The sequence below is a fragment of the Cynocephalus volans genome, chromosome 1 (genome assembly GCF_027409185.1).
Source record: "Cynocephalus volans isolate mCynVol1 chromosome 1, mCynVol1.pri, whole genome shotgun sequence".
Classification (NCBI taxonomy): domain Eukaryota; kingdom Metazoa; phylum Chordata; class Mammalia; order Dermoptera; family Cynocephalidae; genus Cynocephalus; species Cynocephalus volans.
Window position 1 is genome coordinate 10139352 of NC_084460.1, and position 26106 is coordinate 10165457.

The following is a 26106-nucleotide window of genomic DNA, read 5'->3' on the forward strand; positions in this document are numbered from 1 at the left end:
GTATGACATGGATGAACCTTGAGGACATTATGCTATGTGAAATAAGCCAGTCACAAGAAGACAAGTACTGTATGATTCCACTTATGTGAGATACGTAGAGTAGCGAAAATCATAAGAGACAGAAAGTAGAATGGTGATTGTCAGGGGCTGGTAGGGAGGGCGAAATTGGGAGTTATCATTTAATGGGTATAGAGTTTCAGATTTGCATGATAAAAAGTTCTGGAGATGAGTGGTGGTGATGGCTGCACAACGATATGAGTGTACTTAATGCCACTAAACTACGCACTTAAAAATAGTTAAGACAGTAAAATTTGCATGTATTTTAACACAATAAAAATTTGGGGGGAAAAAACTGTTTGAGACTTTCTTAAATGTATGTTTTATTATGTGTCCTGGCAACAAATTTATTCTACTCCATACAGATATTATTCTATTGCATGTCTGTGCTGTATTTTGCTTAGCTGTCTATGTTAGTTTACTAGTGATGCCTTAACAAAAGTAACACAAACTGGATGGGGTTAAACAACAGAAATTTATTGTTTTACAATTGTAGAGGTTAGAAGTCTGAAATCAACGTGTTGGTAGAGTGGGTTCGTTTTGAAGGCTGTGAGGGGGATATATTCCATGCTTCTCCTAGCTTCTGTTAGCCTCAGGTGTTTCTTGTTTGTAGATGGCATTTTTCCTGTGTCTTCACATTGTCTTTCCTCTGTACCTATCTGTTTGTGTGTTCAAATTTCCCTTTGGTATAAGGACACCAGTCATACTGGATTAGGGTCCAACTTAATGACTTCATCTTAACTTGATCACCCGCAAAGACACTATTCCCAAATAAGGTCACATGCTGAGATACTGGCGGAAGGACTTCAGCATCTTTTACTGAGGGGGCAAAATTCAGTCCATAACATTTAGGTTATTTCTAGTTTTCCTCCATTTAAATCAACCTTGTAATGAATATTCTTGTGTATACATCCTTTGTATTTTTGTGATTAGAAGTAGATTGTGGGTTCAAAGGATGCCCACACTTTTGGTACATGTTATGGAGGTAACCTCTAGAAAGTTTACCCCAGTTTATGTTCCTCCTAGCAGTGCATGAGTTCCTTTTTTCCACACACTAAACAAAATGGTTTTTAAAATCTTGAGACTTTGTCGATCCCTTTTTTATTTATCGTGGTAAAAAACATAACAAAATTTACCATCTTAACCATTTTAATGTGTCTGTTCAGTAGTGTTAAGTGCATTCACAGTGTTGTACAGCAGATCTAGAACTCTTTTCTTCTTACAGATCTGAAACTCTATACCCACTAACTCTCCATTCTCCCCTCCCCACCTCCCCTGCAATCACCGTTCTACTTTCTGTTTCTATGAATTTGACTATTCTAGGTACTTCATGTATGTGGAATCATACAGTATTTGTCTTTCTGTGACTGGCTTATTTAACTTAGCATAATATCCTCAAGGTTTATTTGTGTTGTAGCATATGACAGCATTTTCTTCCTTTTTAAGGCTGAATAATATTTCATTGTATATACACACTCCATTTTCTTTATCCGTTTAATCCTTACATAGACATTTGGGTTGTTTCCATCTTTGTCATTCTTTTTGAGAATCTGAAAAATATTGCTTCTCTTTCATTACTTAATAGCTCCAACCTTCCTGACCTCTTTTGTCTGCTGGGGGGAAAGGGAGATTTCTCTTGTGGGTCATTCTATCCCCTCTTCTTAAAAGGTACATTTTAGAGAGTAGTTCTTAAGGCTTTTGATCTCAGGACCATTTTACACTCTTAAATATTTTCAAGGGCCCCAGATAGCTTTTGTTTATGTTGGTTACAGCTATTGATATTTACCTTTTTTTTTTTTTTTTTTTTAAAAGATGACCGGTAAGGGGATCTCAACCCCTGACTTGGTGTTGTCAGCACCACGCTCTCCCAAGTGAGCAACCGGCCATCCCTCTATAGGGATCAGAACCTGTAGCCTTGGTGTTATCACCACCACACTCTCCCGAGTGAGCCACGGGCCAGCCCTGATATTTACCATTTTAGAAATTAAAACAAAATTTAAAAATACTTATTACTTTATTTAAAAATAATAATTAACCCATTTAATGTTAATATATTTTTTGACAAAAGTATATTTCCAAGACAAAAACAGCAAGAAAAGTGGCAGTGTTTCTTGTATTTGCAAATCTCTTTAATGTCTGTCTTAAAGAAGACAGCTGGATTCTTATATCTGCTTCAGCAATCAGCCTGTTGGATATCCATGTCATGTAGCTCTTGGAATACTCTGCGGCACACTTGTAAGAGAGTTAGAGTGAAAAAGGCAAACAACATCTTAGTATTATTATGAAAATAATTTTCATTACATGGACCCTTGAAAGGCCCAGGGGTCCCTGGACCTCAGTTTGAGAATCACTGGTGTAGGTGAGCTCTGTGGAATTTTATTTCAGCTGTGTTGGAGAGATGGTATTTCACTTCTTCTTGGTATTTCTTAGAACCCTGATGGCCAAATTAGAAAAATTTTATTTGTCAGAAAGATCTTCAAGTGATGGGTGGGGGTGAGAAAACAAGTGGAATAGTTTGTACCCTTGTCTTATCCCTTGGGCAAGAAGAGGGGTTTGGAAAGGTTAGGAAAAAGTAAGAATATGGGAGAGTGCTGTGGGACCGCAAGATTGGGGGTGGAAGCTAAGGTGTCATTCTTCCTGTCTCAGATAGTTCTTATGCCTACTAAAGTTCACTTATTTATTGTTTTGGTTGGTGTTTTCTAGTACATCTTTGTTTCTCAGAATGCTTTTTCTTTTGCCTTCCTAGCAATATTTTCTAACTGTTAGACTTAGGATTTCTGGTAATTGATGTTTTCAAGGTGGAAATAGTTGCCTTAAAAAGAATTCTCAGCTGGTTAGCTCAGTTGGTTAGAGTGTGGTATTATAAGACCAAGGTGAAGGGTTCAGATCCCTGATAGACCAGCTGCCAAAAAAATAAAAATAAAAATACAGAAAGAAAAAAGAATTTTCAACAGGAGCTTGAATGCTTGACATTTTGCATATATTGTTATTTTGTTACATACGCTCTCTATGTTTATGGAGCATACCATGTAGCTTTATTACTACTCTATTACTTCAAGGCAGATAGGAGCAGACTGAGAGATGCATCCAACTTTTGGGGTAAAATGAGCTATTCAGCCAGGCTAATAATGAACTTGTAGCACACAATGCCCAGTCTTGGGGTTATGCTTCTTGTTTGCTTTGTTTCTTGAGAGCTATGCTTAATTCACATATAAAAGCAACTTAAGTTAATTGCAATTAGCCTATAGGTCTCCATAATCATGATGATTGTGATGGGAAGAGTTTTATGTATGTTTGAATTATTTCTTTTAATCCTCATAATAACCCTGTGGGGTAAGTTCTATTATCCCAATTTTACAGATGAAGAAACTGAGGCAGTTGGAAACTGGTAGAGCAAGGCTTTGAAGTCAGGCAGACAGTAGAGCCACACTCTTGACTCTTACACTCTGTTCCTTCAACAATTGGAGGTTCCATAGCATATCGTGCATAGAGTGTATTTTCTATATGCTTGAATTGAAGGGCCAGTAATTTAAAAATTTTTGGACTCTTTAGGAAAAAGACTTCAACCTGGTGGAGCACTGTAGCAGGTTGCCTCAGCGTGGGAAGTCCTATGTATTTCCGTTCAGGTGCTCAGGAATTTGGAGAACCGGGATGGTGGAAACTTGTTCACAACAAGCCCCCGACAATGAAACCTGAAGGAGAGAAGTTGTCCGCCTCTGCTGTGAAAGTTAAAGGTACTGTTGCAAGAGCAGTACGAAAGGTGCTGATCACACCAGAGCCAAGCAAGTGTGAATTTAGGAGGGGTGGTCCTGCCTTTACCAGGCACGCACCACTCATGCAGCTCTCTGGAGCTGCTCTGCTTTATAATGATACATTTTTTGTATGCTGTAAATAAATACTATATAAACAGTATTTTTTATCATTTCCAATCAAGTTACCAGTTTTATAAATTGCCTTTGGTGTCTGAAAGGTTCAGTGTTTTCAATCTGATTTTTTTTTTTTAAGTTTTTATTATGGAAATTTTAAAACATACAAAGGTGAAGAGAATGATATAATGAATTCCCATGTACCTTGCACCTCACTTGAACAGTTAACTCCTGACAGTCTCATTTATCTAGAAACCTGGACTTTCCCTCAACCTTCCACCCATCTTCACCCTTGGGTTATTTAGAAGCAAATCTCAGGCATCAACATTTTATTCTTTAGTATTTCAGTATGTATCTCTAAGAGATAAGGATTTCTTCTTTTTTGCAGCCTAACTATATTGCCATTTTTCACACTTAAAAAAATTAGTATTAACTGCTTATTGTCACATATTGATCTGATAGATATATATTTATTTTTTATGTTTATTTATTATTTATTTATTTATTTGGTGGCTGGATGGTACAGGAATTGAACCCTGGATCTTGGTGTTATTGTTTGTTTGTTTGTTTGTTTGTTTTTAATCTAAAAAGTTTTAATGAGCTTTTAAATTTTTAAAAATGTAATTGGGGAAAAATCAAGTAGTAATGAAGAGTGTAAAGTTTGAAGTTTCCTCTCCCACCCCCTGCCCTGCCTGCAGTTTTTGCTTACCACTGTTGTTTCTTGTGAATGCTTTTAGAAGTTATCTCTGCATATTTAAGCATTTTCTTATCTTTTTAAAAATTTTATTTTAAAATTTAATCATGCATATTCGTGGGGTACAGTGCATTGTTTCAGTACATGCATTCATTGTATAGTGATTCACCTAAGGATAGAGAGCATACCCATCCTCTGAACATTTATCTTTTCTTTGTGGTGATTATGATCAAGATCCTATTTTCTAGCTATTTAGAAATATAAGATATAATATTGTTAACTCTAGTCCATTTTGTTATTTTTTTAAAAACATAAATGGATTCATACTCTCCATTTTCCCCCCCACTTACCAGTATACTTTGAGTATCTTTCCATAACAGTACCTGTGTCTATCTCCTCTATTTTCTTTTATTTCATTGTGTTCTATTATATGGCTATATGATAATTTATTAAACCATTTCCCTGCTGTTGGACATTTTGGTTGTTTCTACCTTTTTTGTTTTTTGTTTTTGTTTTTGTTTTTGGTGGCTGACCAGTATGAGGATCTGAACATTTGACCTTGGTGTTATCAGCACCATGCCCTGTCCAGTGACCTAAGCAGCCAGTCTTTGTTTTTATTTTAAACAGTGCTACAATTGTACCAAATTGTGTATATATGCAAGTTGTGATAAATTCCTGGAAACAGAATTGCTGTATGAAAGGGCATATTCATTAAAAATTTTAATGGGTATTGCAAATTATCCTCCAGACAGCTGTAATAAAATTTATGCCCTACTAAAAAGACATGAAAATGCCCACTTCCCCATTCTCTTGCTGAGCGTTATCAAACTTTTAATGTTTATCAATTCCAGTAGGTGAAAGATAGTATCTGAGGGGTGGCAATCAGCTTTGTATCTTATGACTATTCATACCCCCGCCAAAGATAGTATTTAATTGTTTAAATTTGCATTATAACTTATTTTTTCTTAAGAGATGTGTCTTTTAGTTTAGGCCATTCATTGAACATTTCTCTATATTGAACAGAGCACTAGGCTCACAATAAAATAGCAAAAGAAACTAAAGTTGAGTAGTTATTTTAAAACTTAGATATTTATTTTTTTCTAGCAGCCTCAAAACCAACTTTAGATCCCATCATTACTGTTGAGGGACTTAGAAAACGTGCCAGTCGGAATCCTGTAGAATCTGCCATGGAATTAAAAGAGAAAAGGTGTCGAACTCAGGAAGCGAAAGACATTAGAAGAGCTCAGAAGGAAGCAGCTGGCTTTCTTGACAGGAGCACGTCTTCTACCCCTGTAAAATTCATAAGCCGAGGCCGCAGGCCAGATGTGATTCTTGAAAAAGGAGAAGTGATTGACTTTTCATCCTTGAGCTCCTCTGACCGCACCCCACTAACAAGCCCATCTCCTTCTCCGTCCCTGGATTTCTCTGCCCCTGGCACTCCCGCCTCTCATTCTGCCACGCCTAGCTTGCTTTCAGAAGCAGATCTGATTCCAGATGTGATGCCACCACAAGCCTTGTTTCATGGTAAGACTTACCTTGCTTGAGTCTTGTTTGGGTATGGGCCATGATATGAATGTGTCAGTTTTCACTTTGGGGTTGTGTGCTCTGAATTTCTTCTTTCCCGTGTCTTGATGACACTGTTTTATACTCTGCACAGATGATGATGAGATGGAAGGCGATGGAGTCATAGACCCAGGGATGGAGTATGTCCCACCCCCTGCTGGGTCAGCAGCTTCTGGGACAGTGGTTGGGGGTAGAAAGAAGGTCAGAGCACCTGAACAGATAAAGCAGGAGGTAGAAAGTGAAGAGGAAAAACCCAGCAGGATGGACATTGATAGTGAAGACACAGAGTCAAACTCATCATTGCAAACAAGGGCTCGAGAAAAGAGGAAGCCTCAATTGGAGAAGGACACAAAACCGAAAGGTCCCAGGTATACTCCTGTGAGCATTTATGAGGAAAAGCTTCTTCTCAAGAGGCTAGAAGCTTGTCCCAGCGCAGTTGCTATGACACCAGAAGCTCAGAGACTGAAGCGGAAATTGATTGTCAGACAAGCGAAAAGGGATAGGGGGTTACCACTTTTTGACTTGGATCAAGTTGTTAATGCTGCTCTTCTGTTAGTTGATGGGATTTATGGAGCTAAAGAAGGAGTTTCCAGGCTTCCAGCTGGACAAGCCACATACCGAACTACCTGTCAGGACTTCCGAATCCTTGACCGATACCAGGTGAATGTGAACACATGCTCTAAAACTGTTGGGGGCAGGAGGGGAGGTGGGGCAGGCAGCAACAGGCAGTGGACACCATTACGCTGTGACTTCTAAAATCATGAGTAATTTTGGGAGAGAGAAGAAAAGATCAAGGGAGAAAAATACAAAAATTGCTGGGCTTTATTTTTGAACTTATTCAATATAAATACCCCTTACTGCATCTGGGTTTTTTTTTTCCCCCTTGACCATTCAAGAAATAACCGAGACGTTTTCTTCATACCTGTCAATCTCTGAAGGTAGCTGTACATGGTTTGTGTCATAGCTTTGATTGACACATTTGTTGAGCACATGCAGTATACCAGAAACTGTGCTGAGCAGGATCTGAAGGTGTGTAAACATCTGTGCAGTTAAGGGACAACATGAAGAAATAGCAGCCAAGGGATCAGTGTGTTATCAGCATTGTTCAAAGGATGCTCAGTGGCACCCAAGTTTTGTGAATGCTCCTGGGAACAATTAATTCTACTCAGAACTGCCAGCATGCACTCTCCCATGAGCAGGAACCAGAGATCTCACTCCCTGTATCTATGCTAGTACTTGATACAAACAAGCCTTTATGTTTTGCTAATTGGATGGCTGTAAAGTGAAATCTTGTTTTTTATTTACATTTCTTTGACTATAGGTCAGGTTAAACATGTTTCATGTTTCCTTGTCGTTTCTCCATTATGAATTGCCTGTTTGGAGTCCTTGCACATTTTATTATCTTTTTCTTCTCTGAAAGCTAGTGGGATCTTCTCTTTATTGCCAGTGTTCTGATATTTATTTATTCAGTGTGAGGCTTCTTTCTTTTGTTGTGCTGGGCATTTGGTGTGTGGGCCCTTTCAATTTGAAACTCTTCTTTCTGAGCTCTGAAAAGTCTTCTTGATTTCCTGTTTTCTATTTTCTCTGTTCTCTCTTTAGAACTCCCCTGTTTGGATATTTGACCCGGTAGACCAGGGGTTGGCAAACTTTTTCTGTAAAGGGCTAGATAGTAAATATCATACATAGGCTTTGCAAGCCACACAGTCTCAGTCACAGCTACTCAGCTCTGCTGTTTTGGTGGAAAACCAGCCATAATGAATGAGTGTGGCTGTGTTCCAGTAAAACTTTATTTACTAAAACAGGCAATGAGCTGGATTTGGCTAAAGTTTGCAAAGATCCCTACTCTAGATGGATCCTCTTCGTTTTCTTTTTTTCTCATTTTCAACTTTCTTTTCCTGGAAAGTATTAACCTGCCTGTCTGCATTCTAGGAACCAGGTGGGGAGGAGTCAGAGCCTACCATTCAGTAGATGCATTTCTACTGAATTTCCCCATCTTCACAACAGTCGTCCCATCCTCGGCTTCCTGGGTTCAGAATCTGCTTCTTGAGCTTCTCCAGAGATTCTAGTCTTCTGTCCATGGAGGGAAAGATCATTTGCTGGAAGTGGGCAATAGGGATGTAATTGGAGGCTTTAACCTCTTAAATAAAGAGCCTCTCATGCATGGTCTACCGCCCACTCTTTGACTTTAGCAGCACCTGATGCCTTCTGCTGCTGTGCTTTCCTGAGGCTGTGTTTTGTAAATCACCCTGCTCCTGGCCTGCTTTCACCACCAGCTTAGGTGTTGGCTTTCTTTGGTCTAAGTCATTTGCCACTTATACATATGGTTTTGCTACAGTCATCTATTCACCTGTTCTGTGTTCTTGTGAGTTGGTCTGTTTAATGTCTGTACTTAATGTTTTAAATTGTGAAATGTGTCATACAGGTAGAAGAAGGCATTGAACGTATGGGTACAGTTTAAAGATTAATATAATAAATGCCAATGTATCTCTTTCCTAAGTTAAGAAATATGGTGTTACAAACACCTCAGAAGTCCTTGTGTGTATTTCCAACTCCTCTGAAAGTGAGCCACTCTTTGACTTTTAGTGTTAACCTTTTCTCTGCTTTTTTAATGCTTATCCCTAAACAATATACTTTTAGTTTAACAAACAAAAAAACTGAGTGGCAAACATAAATCTAGCTGTGTAAGGAAATTGTCATTAATAGTTTCCAGTTTGCCACTATTGAGATGAAGGTTCCCAGTCTTTCAGGGACATTGTTGTGGATTGAATTGTATCCCCCAAAAGGATGTGTTGAAGTCCCAAAAGGATGTGTTGAAGTCCCAACCCCTGGTTCCATTGAATGTGACCTTATTTGGAAATTGGGACTTTGCAGATATAATTAGTTAAGATGATGTTGTACTGTAGTAGGGTAGGCCCTTAATCTGATATGACTGATGTCTTTATAAGAGGAGATGAGAAGGAAAAAAAAAATACACACACACACACACACACACACACATATTTGTAAAAGAAGAGAAGACACACTGGGGCTTGTCTACAAGCCAAAGGACATCAAGGATTGAGGACAACACCAGAAGCTAAGAGAAAGGCATGGGACAGATTCTCCCCTAGTGTGTACAGAGAGGGTGTAGCCCTGCCCAGAACTGATTTCTGACTTCTAGCCTCTAGAGCTGAGACAATGAATTTCTGTTGTTTTAAGCCACCCAGTTTGTGGTACTTTGTTCTGGCAGCCCTGGAAAACTGATACAGTCATGTCTGTCTGCAGCTTCCATGAACTTCTCCTGGGGAAGTTGGTGGTCAAGGTCATGAGGGAGTCCTGGGGAACATGAGGCTCACCACAGTCTGAGCATCAGGCAGGCCTGTGGTGTGTTCCAGAGAATGTGGCAGAAGTGTGGGCAGAGGGAATGTGATCTTCCGTATTTCCAGACAGAGCTCACATGGCTTCCCTCCAGCTTGCAGGAGGTCAAAGCAGTTGTTTGTGGAGTGAGTGTCCTCATGCGATGCAGGGAAGCAGGCGTGGAGGGTGTATGGAAGGCTCACCAGTGCGTGGTTAAGACAAGCTGAGCACAGATGTGATGCTAGGCCACGGCTCCTTAGGTTTAAAAGATGGCTGGTGGCAGCAGGGACTTTGTGGTGATAGCCTCAATATGTCTGCTTCTGAGTCACAGTTGTCCATTCCATGCTGGCTGGGCTTTGTGTGTGACACTTAGCAGTGGTCTTGGGATCTCCCCTCTGTAGAGATTCATTTGCCCCTCTTCTGTATTTGATCTCCTGTTTCCTGTGGCCTGTCTTTAACTTTTTGTAGGTTTGCTTCCTTGTTCTAGTGGAGCACACATCCTTAATGGCTTCCTGAGGAGAGCTGCCTGGGCAGTAAAAACCCCATGTATTCAGTATGTGTGGTGAGACCTACGTAGTGAAAAGGCCTTGACTGGAAGCAAGTAGACAGGGGAACGGTGCTTTCAAATTCTGAGGGAAAATGAGGTAAACTTGAAATTCTATACACAGCCACATTATCTAGGTGAGCCCTCTGTTGAGGCCCCCCAATGACACTTCCTTTAGGTCTTTCTTCTTGTGCTGTTCACAGTCACCAGCGATTTAAAATGATGTGGTTTTATTACCAGTTAGTAATTAGCATTTTGAAATTTTTCTCATTATTTTCTCTTTAGCCAGGAGTTATTTAGTGCTGTTTCTTCAGTCTTCAGATGCAGGCATACTTTGGAGATACTGTGGGTTTGGTTCCAGATCACCTCAATAAAGCGAATATCATGATAAAGCCAGTCACACGAACTTCTTGGTTTCCCAGTACATGTTAAAGTTATGTTTACACTGTACTGTAGTATATTAACTATGCAGTGGCATTGTGTCTAAAAAAAAAAAAAAGGTACGTACCTTAATTTAAAAAGATTTTATTGCTAAAAATTGCTCACGGTCATCTGGGCATTCAGCGAGTCATAATCTTTTTGTTGGTGGAGGGCCTTGCCTCCATGTTGGTGGCTGCTAACTGATCAGGGAGGTGGTTGCTGATGGCTGTGGCGGCAGTGGCAATGTGTTAAAATAAGTCAGTAATAAAGTTTGCTGCATCAGTTGACTGTTCCTTTCATGAAAGATTTCTTTGCATGCGATGCTGTTTGGTAGCATTTTGCCCACAGTAAAAAGTCTTTCAAACTTGGAGACAGTCCTCACTAATACTGTCACTACTTTATCAACTCAGTTTATGTGATATTCCAAATCTTTTCCTGTCGTTTCAACAATGTTCACAGTATCTTCACCAGGAGTAGATTCCATCTCAGGAAACTACTGTGGGCTGGTCGGTTAGCTCACTTGGTTAGAGCAAGGTGCTGATAACACCAAGGGCAAGGGTGTGGATCCTCCTACCAGCCATTGGCCAAAAACAAAAGAAAAATGAAAAGAAACCACTTTCTTTGCTCATCCATAAGAAGCAACTCATCCATTAAAGTTTTATCATGATATTGCAGCAATTCAGTCACATCTTCAGGCTCCACTTCTAATTCTGGTTCTCTTGCTTTTTCCACTACATCTGCAGTGACTTCCTCTACTGAAGTCTCGGCCCCCTCAAAGTCATCCATGAGGGTTGGAATCAACTTCTTCCAAACTCCTGTTAATGTTGATATTTTGACCTCCTCCCATGAATTGCAATTGTTCTTAATGGCATCTAGAATGGTGAATCCTTTCCAGAATGTATTCAATTTACTTTGCCCAGATCCATCAGAGGAGTCACTATGTAGCGCAGCTATAGCCTTAGAAAATGTATTTCTCAAATAACAAGACTTGTTGAAATTGCTTCTTGATTCATGGGCTACAGAGTGGATGTTGTGTTAACAGGCATGAAAACAACATTAATCTTGTACATCTCCATAAGAGCTCTTAGGTGACGAGATGCATTGTCAATGAGTAGTAGTATTTTTAAAGGAATCTTTTTTTCTGAGCAGTAGATCTCAACAGTGGGCTTAAAATATTTAGTAAACCATGCTGTAGACAGATGTGCTGTCATCTAGGCTTTGTTGTTCCATTTGTAGAGTACAGGCAGAGCAGATTTAGCATAATTCTTAAGGTCCCTATGATTCTGAAATGGTAAATGAGCATTGGCTTCAACTTAAAGTCACCAGCAGCATTAGCCCCTGCAGTTAGCCTGTTCTTTGAAGCTTTGAAGCCAGGAACTGGCTTCTCTCTAGCTGTGAAAGTCCTGGATGGCATCTTCTTCCAATAGAAGGCTGTTGTACCTACATTGAAAATCTGTTGAGCATAGCTACCTTCATCCACTATCTTAGCCAGATCTTCTGGATAACTTGCTGCAGCTTCTACGTCAGCACTTGCTGCTTCACCTTGCACAAGCTTCACCTTGCATGTTGCTGTTATGGAGACACTTTTAATTTCCTTCAAGAACTTCTCTTTTGCATTCACAACTTGGCTGTTTGGTGCAGGAGGCCTAGTTTTCGACCTATCTCAGCTTTCGATATTCCTTCCTCACTAAGCTTAATCATTTCTAGCTTTTGATTTAAAGTGGGTGTGTGACTCTTCCTTTCACTTGAACACTTAGAGGCCATTGCAGGGTTATTAACTGACCAAATTTCAATACTGTCGTGTCTCAGGGAATAGGCAGGCCTAAAGAGAAGGGAGAGAGATGGAATGGCCGATTGGTGGAGCAGTCAGAACACACATAATGTTTAAGTTTGCAGTCTTATATTGGTGCTGTTTGTGGCGCTCCAAAACAATTACCATAGGGATATCAAAGATCACTGATCACAGAGCACAGCAGCTATAATAATAGAAAAGTTTGAAGTAGTATGAGAATTACCAAAATGTGACACAGAGACACAAATTGAGCACATGCTGTTGGAAAAGTGGGGCTGATAGACAGACTTGCTCCACGCAGGGTTGCCACAAATTTTCAACTTGTGCAAAGTGCAATAAAGCGAAGCACGATAAACCAAGGTATGCCTTATGTGAAATTTCATTTAATAACTGATTTGATTTCTAATCAAATTGTTTTGTAGTCACAGAAAATAGTCTTATATGATGTTGATTCTTTACCAGAAGGAAAGTTATACATTCTATTTTTATTCTTTTTATCAGTCCTAAATTAAGACATTTATTTTTCTCTGTTAATTTTTACATATTATTGTGTGGTCATTCCCCCAACCAAAAAAGTACTCTTGTATACTCTTATTTGTCTTTTTGCTTCTGGGTTGCTGTCATTTAAATGACAGTAAACGTTACTAAATTGTTACTCTTACTTCCCATTGTTTCTTCCTAGGTTTATTTCTTGCTGGACTATTTTCTCTGCCTTTAAAATATGGCCTTTTTGAGGTTTTGAAAACATGTATGCCTAAGAATGTCTTCATTTCACACTTGCATTTAAATAATAGTATGCATATAAAATTGTAATTTTTTTCTTTGATATTTTGAAATTACAACTCCATTATCATCTTATATATAGTGTTACTCCTCAGAGCCCCAATATCAATCTTATTCTTGTCTATTTGTAGGTGTCCTCCTTTTTTATTCTCCCATCTCTTGGAAGTTTTCAAACTTTTCTCTTTAGTTTTGATCTTTAGTAACATACGTGCATTTTAAGTGCTCTTGCTCTTATTTATTTTGCTTGACAACTCTGTTCTTTCAATCAGAGGTCTTATATACCTCTCAGGATTTATTCTGCTTCGTCTTCTCTGAGCTTCCTGGATCTTTGGTTTGGTGTCTGATATTAATTTGGGGAAATTCTTCATTATTGCTTCTTATATTTCTTCTGTTTCTTTCACTCTCCTTCTGTTATTTCCTTTATGCAATTTTTATGCTATTTGTAGTCATCCTGCAGTTCTTGGATATTCTGTTCCATTCTGGGGTTTTTTTTTTTGTCTTTTTTCTCTTTGCCTTTCAGTTTTAGAAGTTTTTATTGCATATCCTCATGCTTAGAGAGTCTTTCCTCAGCTGTGATTAGTCTACTTTGAGCCCGTCAAGGGCATTCTTCATTTCTCTTGCTGTGTTTTTGATCTCTTAGCATTTCTTTTTGATTCTTTCTTAAAATTTCCATCTCTTTGTTTAAATTATTCATTTGTTCTTGCATGTCGTATCTTTTGTCCATTTAGAGCTCTTAACATATTAATCATAGTTGCTTTAAATTCCCAATCCATTAATCCCAACACCCCTGCCATATCTGAGTCTTGTTCTGATGTTTGTTCTGTTTCTTCAAATTGTTTTTTGCTTTTAGTATGACTTGTAATTTTTTGTTGAAAGCCAAACCTGATTTACTGAGTAAGAGGCCTTTGGGAATGCAGCAGTGAGTTGTGGGGGAGTGGAAGCCCTCTGTTTTCCTGTGAATAGGTCTCAGCCTTTTGGTGTGCCTATGCATCTGAGCTGTGAACTTCACAAGTGCCTGTCAGTTTGTCTCCCCAGTTAGATGGGACAGGATGGCTTAAGGGGACTGGAATTGGGTATTTCCCTTCCTCCATGTCAGTTAGGCTCTGATAAAACCCCAGTAGGTTAGGCTCTGGTAGAATAGTTTCTCCTGAGGGTAGGTGTTGTTGAGAACAGAAGGCTGTGTTGTATTTCCAAATGGTTCCTTTTCCCCTCCTTCTGGAATCATAAGGGGATTTTTTTTAATCTTTACTATGAGAACCTGGTCCAGTTCTTGGAGGTAAACTTACAGAAGTGTGGGGTCCCTCTGAGGCTGGGCCCTTGGAGTTTTTAATCTCTGACTAGTCCACACTGAGCTTCCAGTCTTTAATTATCGTTCAGGTTTTTCTACCCCAGTACTGGTTCCCACAGAGGTTTCTGCTCCAGTATGTTGTGATTCTCTGTGTCTCTTCAGTTTGGGGGGCAACTGTTTGCCCTTTCACCTCACTTCTCTGTAAGAGTTGTTGATTTTTCAGTTTGTTCAGCTTTTGCTTGTTAGGATGGAGTGATGACTTCTAAGCTCCTTGCACTGCAGACTGGAAACCAGAAGTCCTCTCACATGCCTCTTTAATTTGGGAAGTTCCTTATCATTGCTTTTAAAAATATTTTCCTCCTTTATTTTTTTTCCTCCTCTGCTGGACTCTTAATATGGACGTTGACACAATTATTACTTCTTTATTTCTTCCTTTGCTTTTTTGAAGAAATCCCTGATCTGTTTCTAACATAATTCATTTAGTACTTTATTTCAGTGATCGTGTATTTAATATCTGGTAATTAATACAGATGTTTCATAACTGCGTATTCCTATTTCCAGGCTTCTCTGTTACATTGTAGCCTATTTATTATGTTTTTTCTTTTGTAACAACTTTTTTTGGATACAATTCATGTATCGTATAATTCACCCGTTTGAATTCGGTGGTTTCTATATAATTCATAGAGTTGAGCTATGATCAAGTTTAGAACATTTCATAACTCCAGAAAGAAACCCTGAGCCCTTTAGCTGTTAATGCCCAAACTCTACCCCTACCCACTCCCCACCCCCATTAATCTACTTTATCCTTCTATACATTTACCTATTCTGGACATTTCACATAAATGGAATCATATGTGGCCTTTTGTGACTACCTTCTTTCACTTAGCATGATGTTTTCAAGATTTGTCCATGTGTGTAGCATATATTAGTACTTCATTTCTTTTTCTTTTTTTTTTTTTTTTAAATATGACCGGTAAGGGGATCTTAACCCTTGACTTGGTGTTGTGAGCACCACGCTCAGCCAGTGAGCGAACCGGCCATCCCTATATAGGATCCGAACCCGTGGCCTTGGTGTTATCAGCACCGCACTCTCCCGAGTGAGCCACGGGCCGGCCCATTAGTACTTCATTTCTTTTTATGGCTTAATAATCTGTTATATGGATATATCACATTTTGTTTATCCATTCTTCAGTTGATGGATACTTGGGTTGTTTCTACCTTTTGACGATTATGAATAATGCTGCTATGAACATTTGTGTACAAGTTTTTGTCTGGATGTATGTTTTCATTTCTCTGGGTATATATCTAGTAGTAGAATAGCTGGGTCAAAGGGTAAAACTCTATGTTTAACTTTTTAAAGTACTTCCAGACTGTCTTCCAAAGTGGCTGTACCATTTTACATTCCCACTAGCAGTGTGTGAAGGTCCCGATTTCTCCACACATCCTTACCTAGTACTTGTTATTATCTGTCTTTTTGATTACAGCGATCATAGTGGATGTGAAGTGGCATCTCATTGTAGTTTTGATTTGCATTTCCCTGATGACTGTTTATTGTGCTTTTTAAAAATTCTTGTCTGTTTGGTAAATTCGTTCTGCCTTTTCCAGTATAGTTTAGTTTGTTATCCTTCTTTTGTTTTCTTGTACTCCTTATTTTCATGTCTTGATTTCTTTTCCCTGTGAGCTCATATTCACTTAGTCTTTTCACCTATTTTTGCTGGTAGCATGGACCTGTGGGGAGAGGAAAGGCCTTGTTCTTGCTTGTGACCCTCTCAGCAAGTTCAGTCAAATGGGAGGTTCTGGGCTAACCCCTTCTCATCCTCATGCTTTTCCGCAATCACGCAACCTCACCTCTCATGGGACCTCCCAGGACCTCTGGGTTGGGTGCTGCTTTTTACCTTCTTTTGCTGTGACTGGCTGGGATTACGGAATGTGCAGGGGCTGTCCAGATGGTGTCAGCCCTCCACAGCACTGTTCTGACATTACCCTCCAGCTGACACTTGACCAGCAAAGTTGATGGGCAGTGATCACCTAGAGAAGTGCTTGGGAGAGGAGGTGGCATAACCAGGCAGCCCCCTACCCCCATCTGTGTCACCTCCCTGGGCTTTCTCCCAGGTTGGGTTTGGGAAGGGACCAGCAGCCCACCTAGCTCACCATTTTGTTTGGACCTAAAAGTTTGAAGAAACTCATTTACATTTTCCACAGTTAACTTTGGGATTCTTTTTCCCCACCACTATGTCATTCAGCAAACATAAGTTGAGTGCTTAATATGTGCCAGCACTATTCTAGCTGGAGATACTACAGTGGATTAAGACAGAGAAGGTCCCTGCCCTATGGATCTGACATCCTTGAGCAGGGAGTTGACAGTAAGCAAACCCAGTCACTTCATCCAAGGTGAGTGCTGTGGTGTAGTGCAGAAGTAGAGGGCGGGGAGTTAAAGAAGGCCTGTCTGTGAAGGTAAAACTTGAACTACGTTGTGAGTCACATGGAGGAACAAGACCGAAGAAGGTTCAGACTGAAGAAGGTTCGGTGTCCAAGGCCCAGGCTCAGGCCCTATGGCAGGGGTAAGGTTGGTGTATGTGGGTGGAACATAGTGATGGTGGAGGAACGGGGTGGGGTGGGAGATAAGGCCACCAGGGTAACAGGCCAGATCCTGCAGGATCCTACAGCTCACAGATGAGGAATTTGAATTATATCCTGATCATACAGTGGAAAGCCACTTATGAATTTTGATCAACGGAAGTGAATTTATGTTTTTAAAAGAAGAATCTGGCTTCTGTATGGAGAGTGGATGATATGGGGTAAGAGTGGCAGCCAAGAGACCAATAGGAGGCAGGGGTAGTAGAGGTCCAGGCAGAAATGAGGTGAAAGCAGTGAAAATGGAAAGAAGTTGGGAGTCTGTGTAACATCACTGGACTTCCACAGAACTCACCTGAAGACATTAACCAGCTACTAAGAATATTGTGTGGGCTAGTAGTTCAGTGGCAGTGTTTCAGTTATCCATTGCTGTGTTACAAACCATCAAAACTTGGTGGTTTACAGCAAGCAATAACTTTAATATTTCTTCTGATTCTGTGGATTGACTGGGCTCAACTGGGTTGTTCTTGTACTCCATGTGCTGAAGGCTGGAGTCACTCATGTGGCTTCATTCCCCTGGGTACTGGGTTGGGACTGCAATGACCAGTATAGCCTCTTATCCTCCAGGGCCCGTCTCCATTTTACTGGTCTAGTTGGGACAGCATGGCAGCTGGACTCCACCAGGAGAAAGTGGAAGCTACCAGTCATCTCTTAAGACTGGGGCATGGAAGTCCCAGAACGTTACTTTTGCCACTTTCTGATTGGTCAAAGCTACTCACAAGGCCCACTCAGATTCAAGGGGAGGGGAAATTAGCTCTGCCTTTTGAAAGGAGGAGCCACTTATACCTACAGGGACGGGAGGAGTTGTTAGGGGCCGTATTTGGAAACTGTTTACCACAGCTCTGAATTTTACTTTGAAACTTACTTTCAGCCTTGGAAGAATTTCAAAGTTGGCCTTTGACAAGTTTGGTGTCCAGTTTATAAAGGAAGGAATCTTTCTCTTCTTTCAACAAAGTTATTTTCTAGGATAAGAGCAACCTAATTCTACAAAAACAACTCAGGTTTCTAAACTTCATCCAGCCCTTGGCAAACCACTTTATAAATGTGCCTTTTAATCTTCCATCTGAGCTCTTTGCTATAAAACCCTAATTGTACATGTTCTGTTACTACACGACTGAGGGCCCTGGAGCAGCAAGTCATTGAAGAACAACAGCACATCTCCAGTCTAGCTCTTGGAGTTCAAAAGAAAATGTATGAAATTCACCAGTTCTGTTAGGATACCCACCTAAGGACAAGGCCACATCCTCCTTGAACCTCTGGTAGAGGCTCTCTGCTGTTGAGACTTGTTTTAGGGATGATAATCTACATCACTTCCATTTTGTCAAATTTACTCATTGGAAAAGAGACATTTCAAAAATCCATATACACAGGAAGCACCCCAGGCTCTCCCCAGCTGGGGCAGTAGGGGGCCAAGGGCCTTGGCCATGCCCCCCCAGCACACACAGTCAGCCCAGTGATGGCCACCAAGCTCCAGCAATAAGGGCCCTGGGTTCCCAAGCTGGGTGGTGGGGGGTGAGGGCTTTTGCCATACCCCCCTGACATTTGCACCCAGCCTGGCAATGACTAAGCCCCTGCTGGAAGCCCCCTGCTCTCCCTGTGGGAATGAGAGGAGTGCCACAGACCTCAGTCCTGCCGCTCCTCCTCCTCCCTTCTTCCATCCCATTTCCTTCCCCATTTCCCCTCTCCCCCTCCCTTCCAACTGCTCTTGAACAACATCATAGAATGTAAAAAAAAAAAAAAAAGAAAAAGAAAAAAAAAAATCCATATACAGGCACAGTAATAACAGGCCTCCATGGCTCCTTGGATAACAGGGTGGACATATAATGTGACCTATGTATATGTTACCTACTTGATACTGGAGCTGGTTAATATTTGGTGAATGGGTTGAAGGCATGATACAGACAAAATGAAGCCTAGAGAAGCTGTAAATCCAGTGTTTGGTCCTGCATTTCACTCACTTAAAGCCTTGGAAGGCTTTAAATAACTTTAAGTAGCTTTAAATAAACATTTTAAGAATTATTTTGATTTTAAACTATTACAGCTGGGGTTAGTTTTTCATGTCTAGTTTGAGGTAAAGGGGCAAAACCTACCTTCTGATACAAAAATATCATAAGTACATATATTGTAAATTAACCAATCCTCTGAGTAATTTTATTTTTATATAATCAATGTTTCTTTCTCACAGACTGCCTTGCCATCTAGGAAAGGATTTCGGCACCAGACCACCAAGTTTCTGTATCGTTTGGTAGGATCAGAAGATATGGCTGTGGACCAAAGTATTGTCAGCCCTTATACTTCTCGGATCTTGAAACCTTATATCAGGTACTTGGAGAAGAGGTGTGATGTCAAGTATGTCAGGAGGGATGATGTTTGTGGTTTCTGCACCCCACTCTCCTATTGGAGATAATAAAGACCAAAAACTGTGAGCAGGCATTGGCAAGGACTGAGTTCTGGGCTGCATGTCCAATTTCATTCTTTGCTTGTTTCAGCTATACTTTTTTGCAGAAAAGATGGTCCTTTGAAAGAAACAAAAAAGCAGGGCTAAGTTAACTTAGATTTCTTTGTGGTTATCATAATCATTGTTTTATTTTAAATATTATAGTTTTATGTATTTACTAATCTGTGAAATGAAAAAGTGGGGAAAACACCTCAATCAAGCCTATATCTGGACTGGGTGTTGGGACAGTTTCTAATAATGAGTCTCCTTGTCCAGGCAGTGCAATGGAAGCTGAGCTTGCTAGAGAGGCCCCTAGCAGCATGTAGCACTGTGATTGAGAGAACACACTGTCTTCGTTGTGCCACAGTCTGCCTGACCCTCCTCACCCAGCACTGCATTCCTGGGCAAACATATTGAAAGGCTGTATGTGAGCCTGCTGTGATCTCATATTGTCTCGGGTGTTCCCCAGCTGCCCAGCAAAGTTGGACGTTCCTTCCTCAGGCCTCTAGTAGCACTGGAGATGCATCCCTGTGTCCGAGGACTCCTTGGGGTGTACCCAGATACCGTCTCTGTTGCCCTACCACTTTGTTCATTAAGCTCACCAGCTCCTAGTACAGTCCCTGGTGGGTACATGGGTTTGGCTTGATGAATGTTAATAGAGTGAATTTTAGATTTCAGACCAGTAAAGTAGTATATCTGTAGTCAAGCTAGCTACCATACAAATAAGTGCGAATTAGTTTAAACTTTCAGATCAAAGAGTGTATGTGAGTCAAATAGCTAGGAATAGTACTGGGTATATTTCTTGACTTTCATTTTTTTAATTTTCTGTGGTACTGGAGGCGTGATTATGAAACAAAGCCACCCAAGCTACAGCTCCTGTCCCAGATTCGTTCCCACCTGCATAGGAGTGACCCTCACTGGACCCCCGAGCCTGATGCGCCTCTTGATTACTGCTACGTCCGGCCAAATCACATCCCAACGATCAACTCTATATGTCAGGAGTTTTTCTGGCCTGGTATGTTTCCCCTCCCAAACCAGGCAGATCAATTTTCTGTATAGTTCACTATAGTAATTTTTAAAATTAGTGTGTCACGTGACCCAAAGACCTTTACTCATACGATATCATCCGGTTTGCCTCTACTAACATAGAAATATTAAAATATAAATATCTCTTGCTTTCCTAAGATTAAGAAGCAGCCAGCAATTAATGTAATAAACAATATTTTTGTTTGTTTCTCTTCCCTGTTTGTGTCTGCGTCCAGAATAAAAGATTCATCCTGTTTTGCTTCTACATATGTTTAGATACCAGGTAATGTCTATTAAAGATACACAGACTGGTAGATTGGGTTTGTTTTTGGACACTTTTATTTTTAGCATAATAATTCTTTATGCTTTGTTTATTTAGCTGTTCCTTAGACAGTGTTAGTACAGCCAGAAGGTGTTTTTAAAAAGCCAAACACCTTGATCACAGACTTTGAGAATAAGAATAAATCCAATAGTTATCATTTTATCAGCCTTAACAAAATTGTGTCTGAAGACCAAAGCCATCAGTTAAAGGAACACATTGTAGTTGCTAAATATAAACATGCTTTTTGTAGACCTGCTTTACCATGCTGCTTTGAAACCTAAAGGAAAGAACTAATACATGTCTTCCAGATGTTAGATTTGATTAAATTAGAGCTCGTCACTCCTATTGTCGGATAATCATGTAATAGTGCATGTGGTGGCAGAGTTGTACTCATTCCTTTGAGAGTGATTTTGGGGTCAGAAGTAACATTCTGGGAGCATCTACTACTTCCTGCTGTTAAGCCAGGTGCCTTCCATGCATTATACATGGAGTCATTTCTTATTTTATTTCTTTGTGAAAGGTATCATTCATACAAAAGAGCTTATAAATTGTATATGTATGAGGTACAGAGTATGACATGAACACTTCTGAGATTTTTACCCCAACTCTGTGAGGTCTCGGTATGCTCCTCATCTTACATGCTATAGAAACTGAAGCCCACACATGGTAGAGAAGACCGAGTTCAAAGCAAGGTGTGTTCAGTTTGAACCTGTGTACTCTCTACTGTCCGCCCTATCCTGCCTCTCTTCTTTTAATGTATGTACTTAGAAAAAGACTATGTTAATTTCAGTATTTCCTAAAATTCATTTTTATTATGATCTGAATGTGTGGTATCTATGGTAATATTTTTGCCTCCAATTTTTTCTTTTATTTTTAGAATACAGGTGTAGCTGTAAGTACAGACTGAACAGTTTAGTGTTCATTAATTTCAAGAGGCACACGATTTGAATCTCTAATTGTTTCTTTTCTTTAGGCATTGACCTATCTGAGTGCCTGCAGTATCCAGACTTCAGTGTTGTTGTCCTTTATAAAAAAGTCATCATTGCTTTTGGCTTTATGGTTCCTGATGTGAAATACAACGAAGCCTACATTTCATTTCTGTTTGTTCATCCTGAGTGGAGAAGAGCCGGGATTGCAACTTTTATGATCTATCATCTGATTCAGGTAAATTGTCTATATTTGCAATTTACCATCTTGCCTCTGGGCTCCCCGGAAAGACGGGGAGGAAGAATGAAACCGAGCTAGTCCTTCCCAGCATGGCCCAGTGGAACGGGCTGCCTTGGAAACCAAGTGACAGAAAGCCAGTAATCACTATTCATGAGGTTATTAAGGCACACAGACAAAAATCTCCAACCCTCTAAAATAAGGTTATTGTTCAGACCCAGGTTTCAAAGAAACAAGTTTGTGAACATGTGTGGTAAATAAAACGAGAAAACACCAAGAGTGAGACCTTGAAGCACATGTATTGTTCATATTAGTAACTACTACTGCTCTTAGAGTCATCACCATCACACCTTTGACAAGTGGGAGTAAAACTATGATTTTTTCTTAAGTTTTTGAAAACATTTTAGCACAACTGTATTAATAAGTAGTACATATTCTATTATTCCTCATTGTTCTTAATTTTACTGTCACTGTTTAAGCTGGTATGAACCTTCTAAGACTTGATTCTAATATTGAGTTATAATTCATCCTTTGATATTTCCATATCTTCTTTGAAGAAAATATACCACATATTTATATACTAACATCAAAAAAATGCAAAGGTTTTTATTTAGAAACCATTTGGTATGGAGGATTGTGCCTTATGAGGGCAAGATTCCTTTTAAAGAGAGGGTAGAGATCATAAAATGTTTTTTCTCCAGTTTTATGGAACTTGCTCAAGAATTCCCTGGGAATTGGCAGGAACCTTGAGGACCATCTTCCTAGAAACTTCTTTCTTCTGTCCTCAGGCAGTGACTGTGCATATCACTCACTGGGCACTCACATGTGCCTCCTTGTGGTGGTGTTTTCACCTGAGACTGGCTCGGTTGTTTCTGCCACATCCCTGTTTCTCTGCCACATCCCTGTTTCTCTGCCTTACCCCATCCACAGAATTAATCTCTACTCTGTGTTCATCTTTTTATCCTAGCAAAGTGCTTACAGGACTTAGTGCTGTTCCTGTTGCTGGTGGTAAGAGCCTGAGGACAGGACAGGAATGATATTTTAATGTGCAGTGTGTGTGTGTGTGTCCTTGGTGCCTAACATAAGGCCTGGCACAGGGTCAGTCCTTGCTGAGTGTACGAGTATGCTGGGTAGATGGATACTTTGTCTGGGTGCCTTGGTGCTCATTTGGCCCTCAGTGATGGCCATGGTCTAAAGAACAGTAACATCACCCCGCAAAATTTGCTTTATGTAATCACAACACACTCTTGTCCTTGGTATACTAGAAGTGCTCTTCTGTCCTAAAAATGCCTTTGGATACACAATGTGAGTTAAGTAGAGAAAAGAAGGTACCTGTTAGATCACTTCAACAGAGAATTCTTAAATAGAGGCTTCGGGGAACCATGGGTTATACATCTCAAGGACTCTATCAACTTCAGTATTTCAGTGCTATCCTCATTAAAAACAAGTTCTTAATTCATATCATTTTTGGTGTACCTGATTCTGTGTAGCTGATTAAAGAATCTAAGGACTTGACTTGTGTTGATAGAATATAGTCTTTTTCTCTGAGATTTGACCAATGCTAAATATAGAAATCTCAGTCCTGAAAAGCTAATTCTGTCAGTTTTGGAAGGATAGAAGGTGGACTTCAGGATTCAGAAGGTCTGTATAAGGTCCTCAGATTTTATAATTAAATTCTTAATATCTGTGCATATAATATAGCATCTTTTCTAGCAGGTCTGAGAAGGGAATTTTAACAAGTTTTGGGTGTGGGTACTAGATAACAGAGTTAAAAAGCAGAATTTGTCTTGTTTTCTGTTTATTTAAGGTTGTCATAGTGTTGGGTATTGATATGTTTGACATATTAAATGTAGTTAGATTATAAATGATATAGTAACATTGACAGTAGAATATCCTCCTTGGCCCTTTGCTTAAAAGAAAAGGAGAAAAAAAAAACACCCAGAATGCCATCAGTTTCATTAAACTTGAAACTGTTTTGATCAGCAGCAAAATGTCGTCTGGTGTGTGCTGTTGCTAGGTGTTGCAGTGTCTCAGCTTCAGTCCTCGGTTTCTCTGGTTTCCGTAACTAACTACCTACACTTAAAAGAGTTTCTTCACCTCCTCATTTTCCCTCAGGCCTTTTCGTTTTCACCTTGTACTTTTCCACTCTTTTGGCAGACCTGCATGGGCAAGGATGTAACACTTCACGTCTCAGCAAGCAACCCCGCTATGCTGCTATACCAGAAGTTTGGATTCAAGACTGAAGAATATGTTTTAGATTTTTATGATAAATATTACCCATTGGAGAGTACAGAATGTAAACATGCGTTCTTTCTGAGGCTCCGGCGCTGATGTTCTTGGAGCACGTGTACGCTGTTAAAGATGGGTCTTCATGGAGATTCTACAGGCGGTTACCATTTCATGGTGGGGTCTCATCTTCTCTGCAATTAGACGTTCTTTTCCGTCCTCTCAACTGAGGTGAGAAAAGCGGTGGGCGGTGAAACGCGGAGAGAGCAACCCTCAGCAGAGTCCCTCTCCAGTCCGTTCTGGAGAGGCCTTCAGCCAGCATCTTGGACTCCACAGTAAACTAAAATTGAATGATGCTGCTGTCCTCTTTCCACCTGACAGTTTGTAAAAGAGCACCTAAATTGATATTCTTAGGGGGAGAGAACCTGTCTGTCCTAATTTGAAGGGTGAGAAATGTGATTATTATTAAAGATTCACACAGTGCCCAAGAGGCACTATCCTGTCCTGGGGTGATGAGCGTTATGATGTGATTACATAAAGGGATTCCAACTCTGTTCCAGCCATTGATGTGTTATTGAATCCAGGAGGACTTCCAGGGCACTGAAGTTCTGTTGTCTCTCTTGCTGACTTTGGTTGCAGTGAGTAAAAATAAACTAAATGTTTGTGTCTACATGTTGCTTTACCAGTTATACCTGTTAGCATCTCCCTGCAGGGATTTTGGCCTGGGAACAGAGATTTCATTCTCCCTGTGGCCTGTGAAGTTGGTTTGGGTTTGCAGCAGTTGAAAAGCCTGCCATCTAGATTGCCTTCCCTGGCCCTGCTCGTGCCAGGACACCTGTGCACAGGAATGGAGGTGTGGGGGTGCAGGTAGAGCTGGCCGTGGATATGGCTTGTATTGTCTGCAGGACGAGGCTGTTTGGTGTGTTTGTGGGTGTTAGAGATAGACTGCCAGTCAGGTTTTTTTGGATCCAGTATGAGCATTTCCAAAAGTATCATATGTTCTCAAATAAAAATCTTTCCTAGTAACAACCCACGGCTGGAGCTTCAATCTAGTCAGTTTGCTTTCAAGCTCTCTTTAATTAAGAGAGCAGTGGCTCTTAACTTTTGGGGACATAGATCGCTTTGAAAATCTGAAAGAAGTTGAACACTCTAGAAGACTGTCATGCACGTTTAAAATTTTGCATGAAGAATTTGTGGACCTCAAGTTGTGAACCTCTGTTCTAGAGGCTGTACATGCAGCCAGCTTGCATCCCTTTGTTCAAGAGTGAATGTGTCAGGCTTCAACATTAAGACCATCTGGAAGTTGTCCTGTTACCTAGGGACAGTGTAGGCTCCATTTCATTTGTGTGAGGCACTTGAAGTGGCACTGTCTCATTTCTTCCTTTTTCTTTTCCTCCCTCCCTCCCTTCCTCCCAAGAGTTTCCTACAGAGTTTTTGTTGACAAAATGGACTGCAACCCATGAACTAAAATTGAGGAAGCAATATTTTCCATACTTGGAAACCAACTTGTGACTATTACATGTGAACATCAAGTCCTTGTCACAAAGGGTGGCTCAGTGATTGTCTCCATAACTTTAAGGAGCTGGGGAAAGCTGTGATTGCTTTAATTGACTCTGTTTTGTATTTATTTATTTGTTTATTTTGTCTTTTTCGTGACCGGCACTCAGCCAGTGAGTGCACCGGCCATTCCTATATAGGATCCGAACCCGCGGCGGGAGCGTCACAGTGCTCCCAGCGCTGCACTCTCCCGAGTGCGCCACGGGGTTGGCCCTGTTTTGTATTTTTTAATTATGAAAAACTTCAGTCATACACAAAGTCATAGACTGATGCAACAAAACCACACCACCCATATTCAACAGTTATCAAGATTTTGCCACATTTGCTTCATTTATCATTTTGTTTCTTTGCTAAAGCATTTTACAGTAAATCCCAGATATCATATAATTTTACCACT

The 26106-nt window shown here is 40.2% G+C and overlaps 1 protein-coding gene across 2 annotated transcripts in view; it reads left to right on the forward strand.

The window, feature by feature from the left end:
* The window catches only part of KAT14 (lysine acetyltransferase 14), a 34738-nt gene extending 9916 nt beyond the window's left edge, over nt 1-24822 (forward strand). The window contains exons 4-10 of one of the 2 annotated variants that reach the window (XM_063098381.1): nt 3610-3791; nt 5722-6141; nt 6275-6840; nt 19163-19299; nt 20254-20429; nt 21736-21926; nt 24084-24822. In XM_063098381.1, the coding sequence (XP_062954451.1) occupies nt 3610-3791; nt 5722-6141; nt 6275-6840; nt 19163-19299; nt 20254-20429; nt 21736-21926; nt 24084-24257 (1846 nt within the window). In that variant the 3' untranslated portion in view covers nt 24258-24822. The remainder of the gene's footprint in view (nt 1-3609; nt 3792-5721; nt 6142-6274; nt 6841-19162; nt 19300-20253; nt 20430-21735; nt 21927-24083) is intronic. The other variant, XM_063098386.1, reaches the window with a different exon arrangement.
* The last annotated feature ends 1284 nt before the right edge of the window (nt 24823-26106 follow it).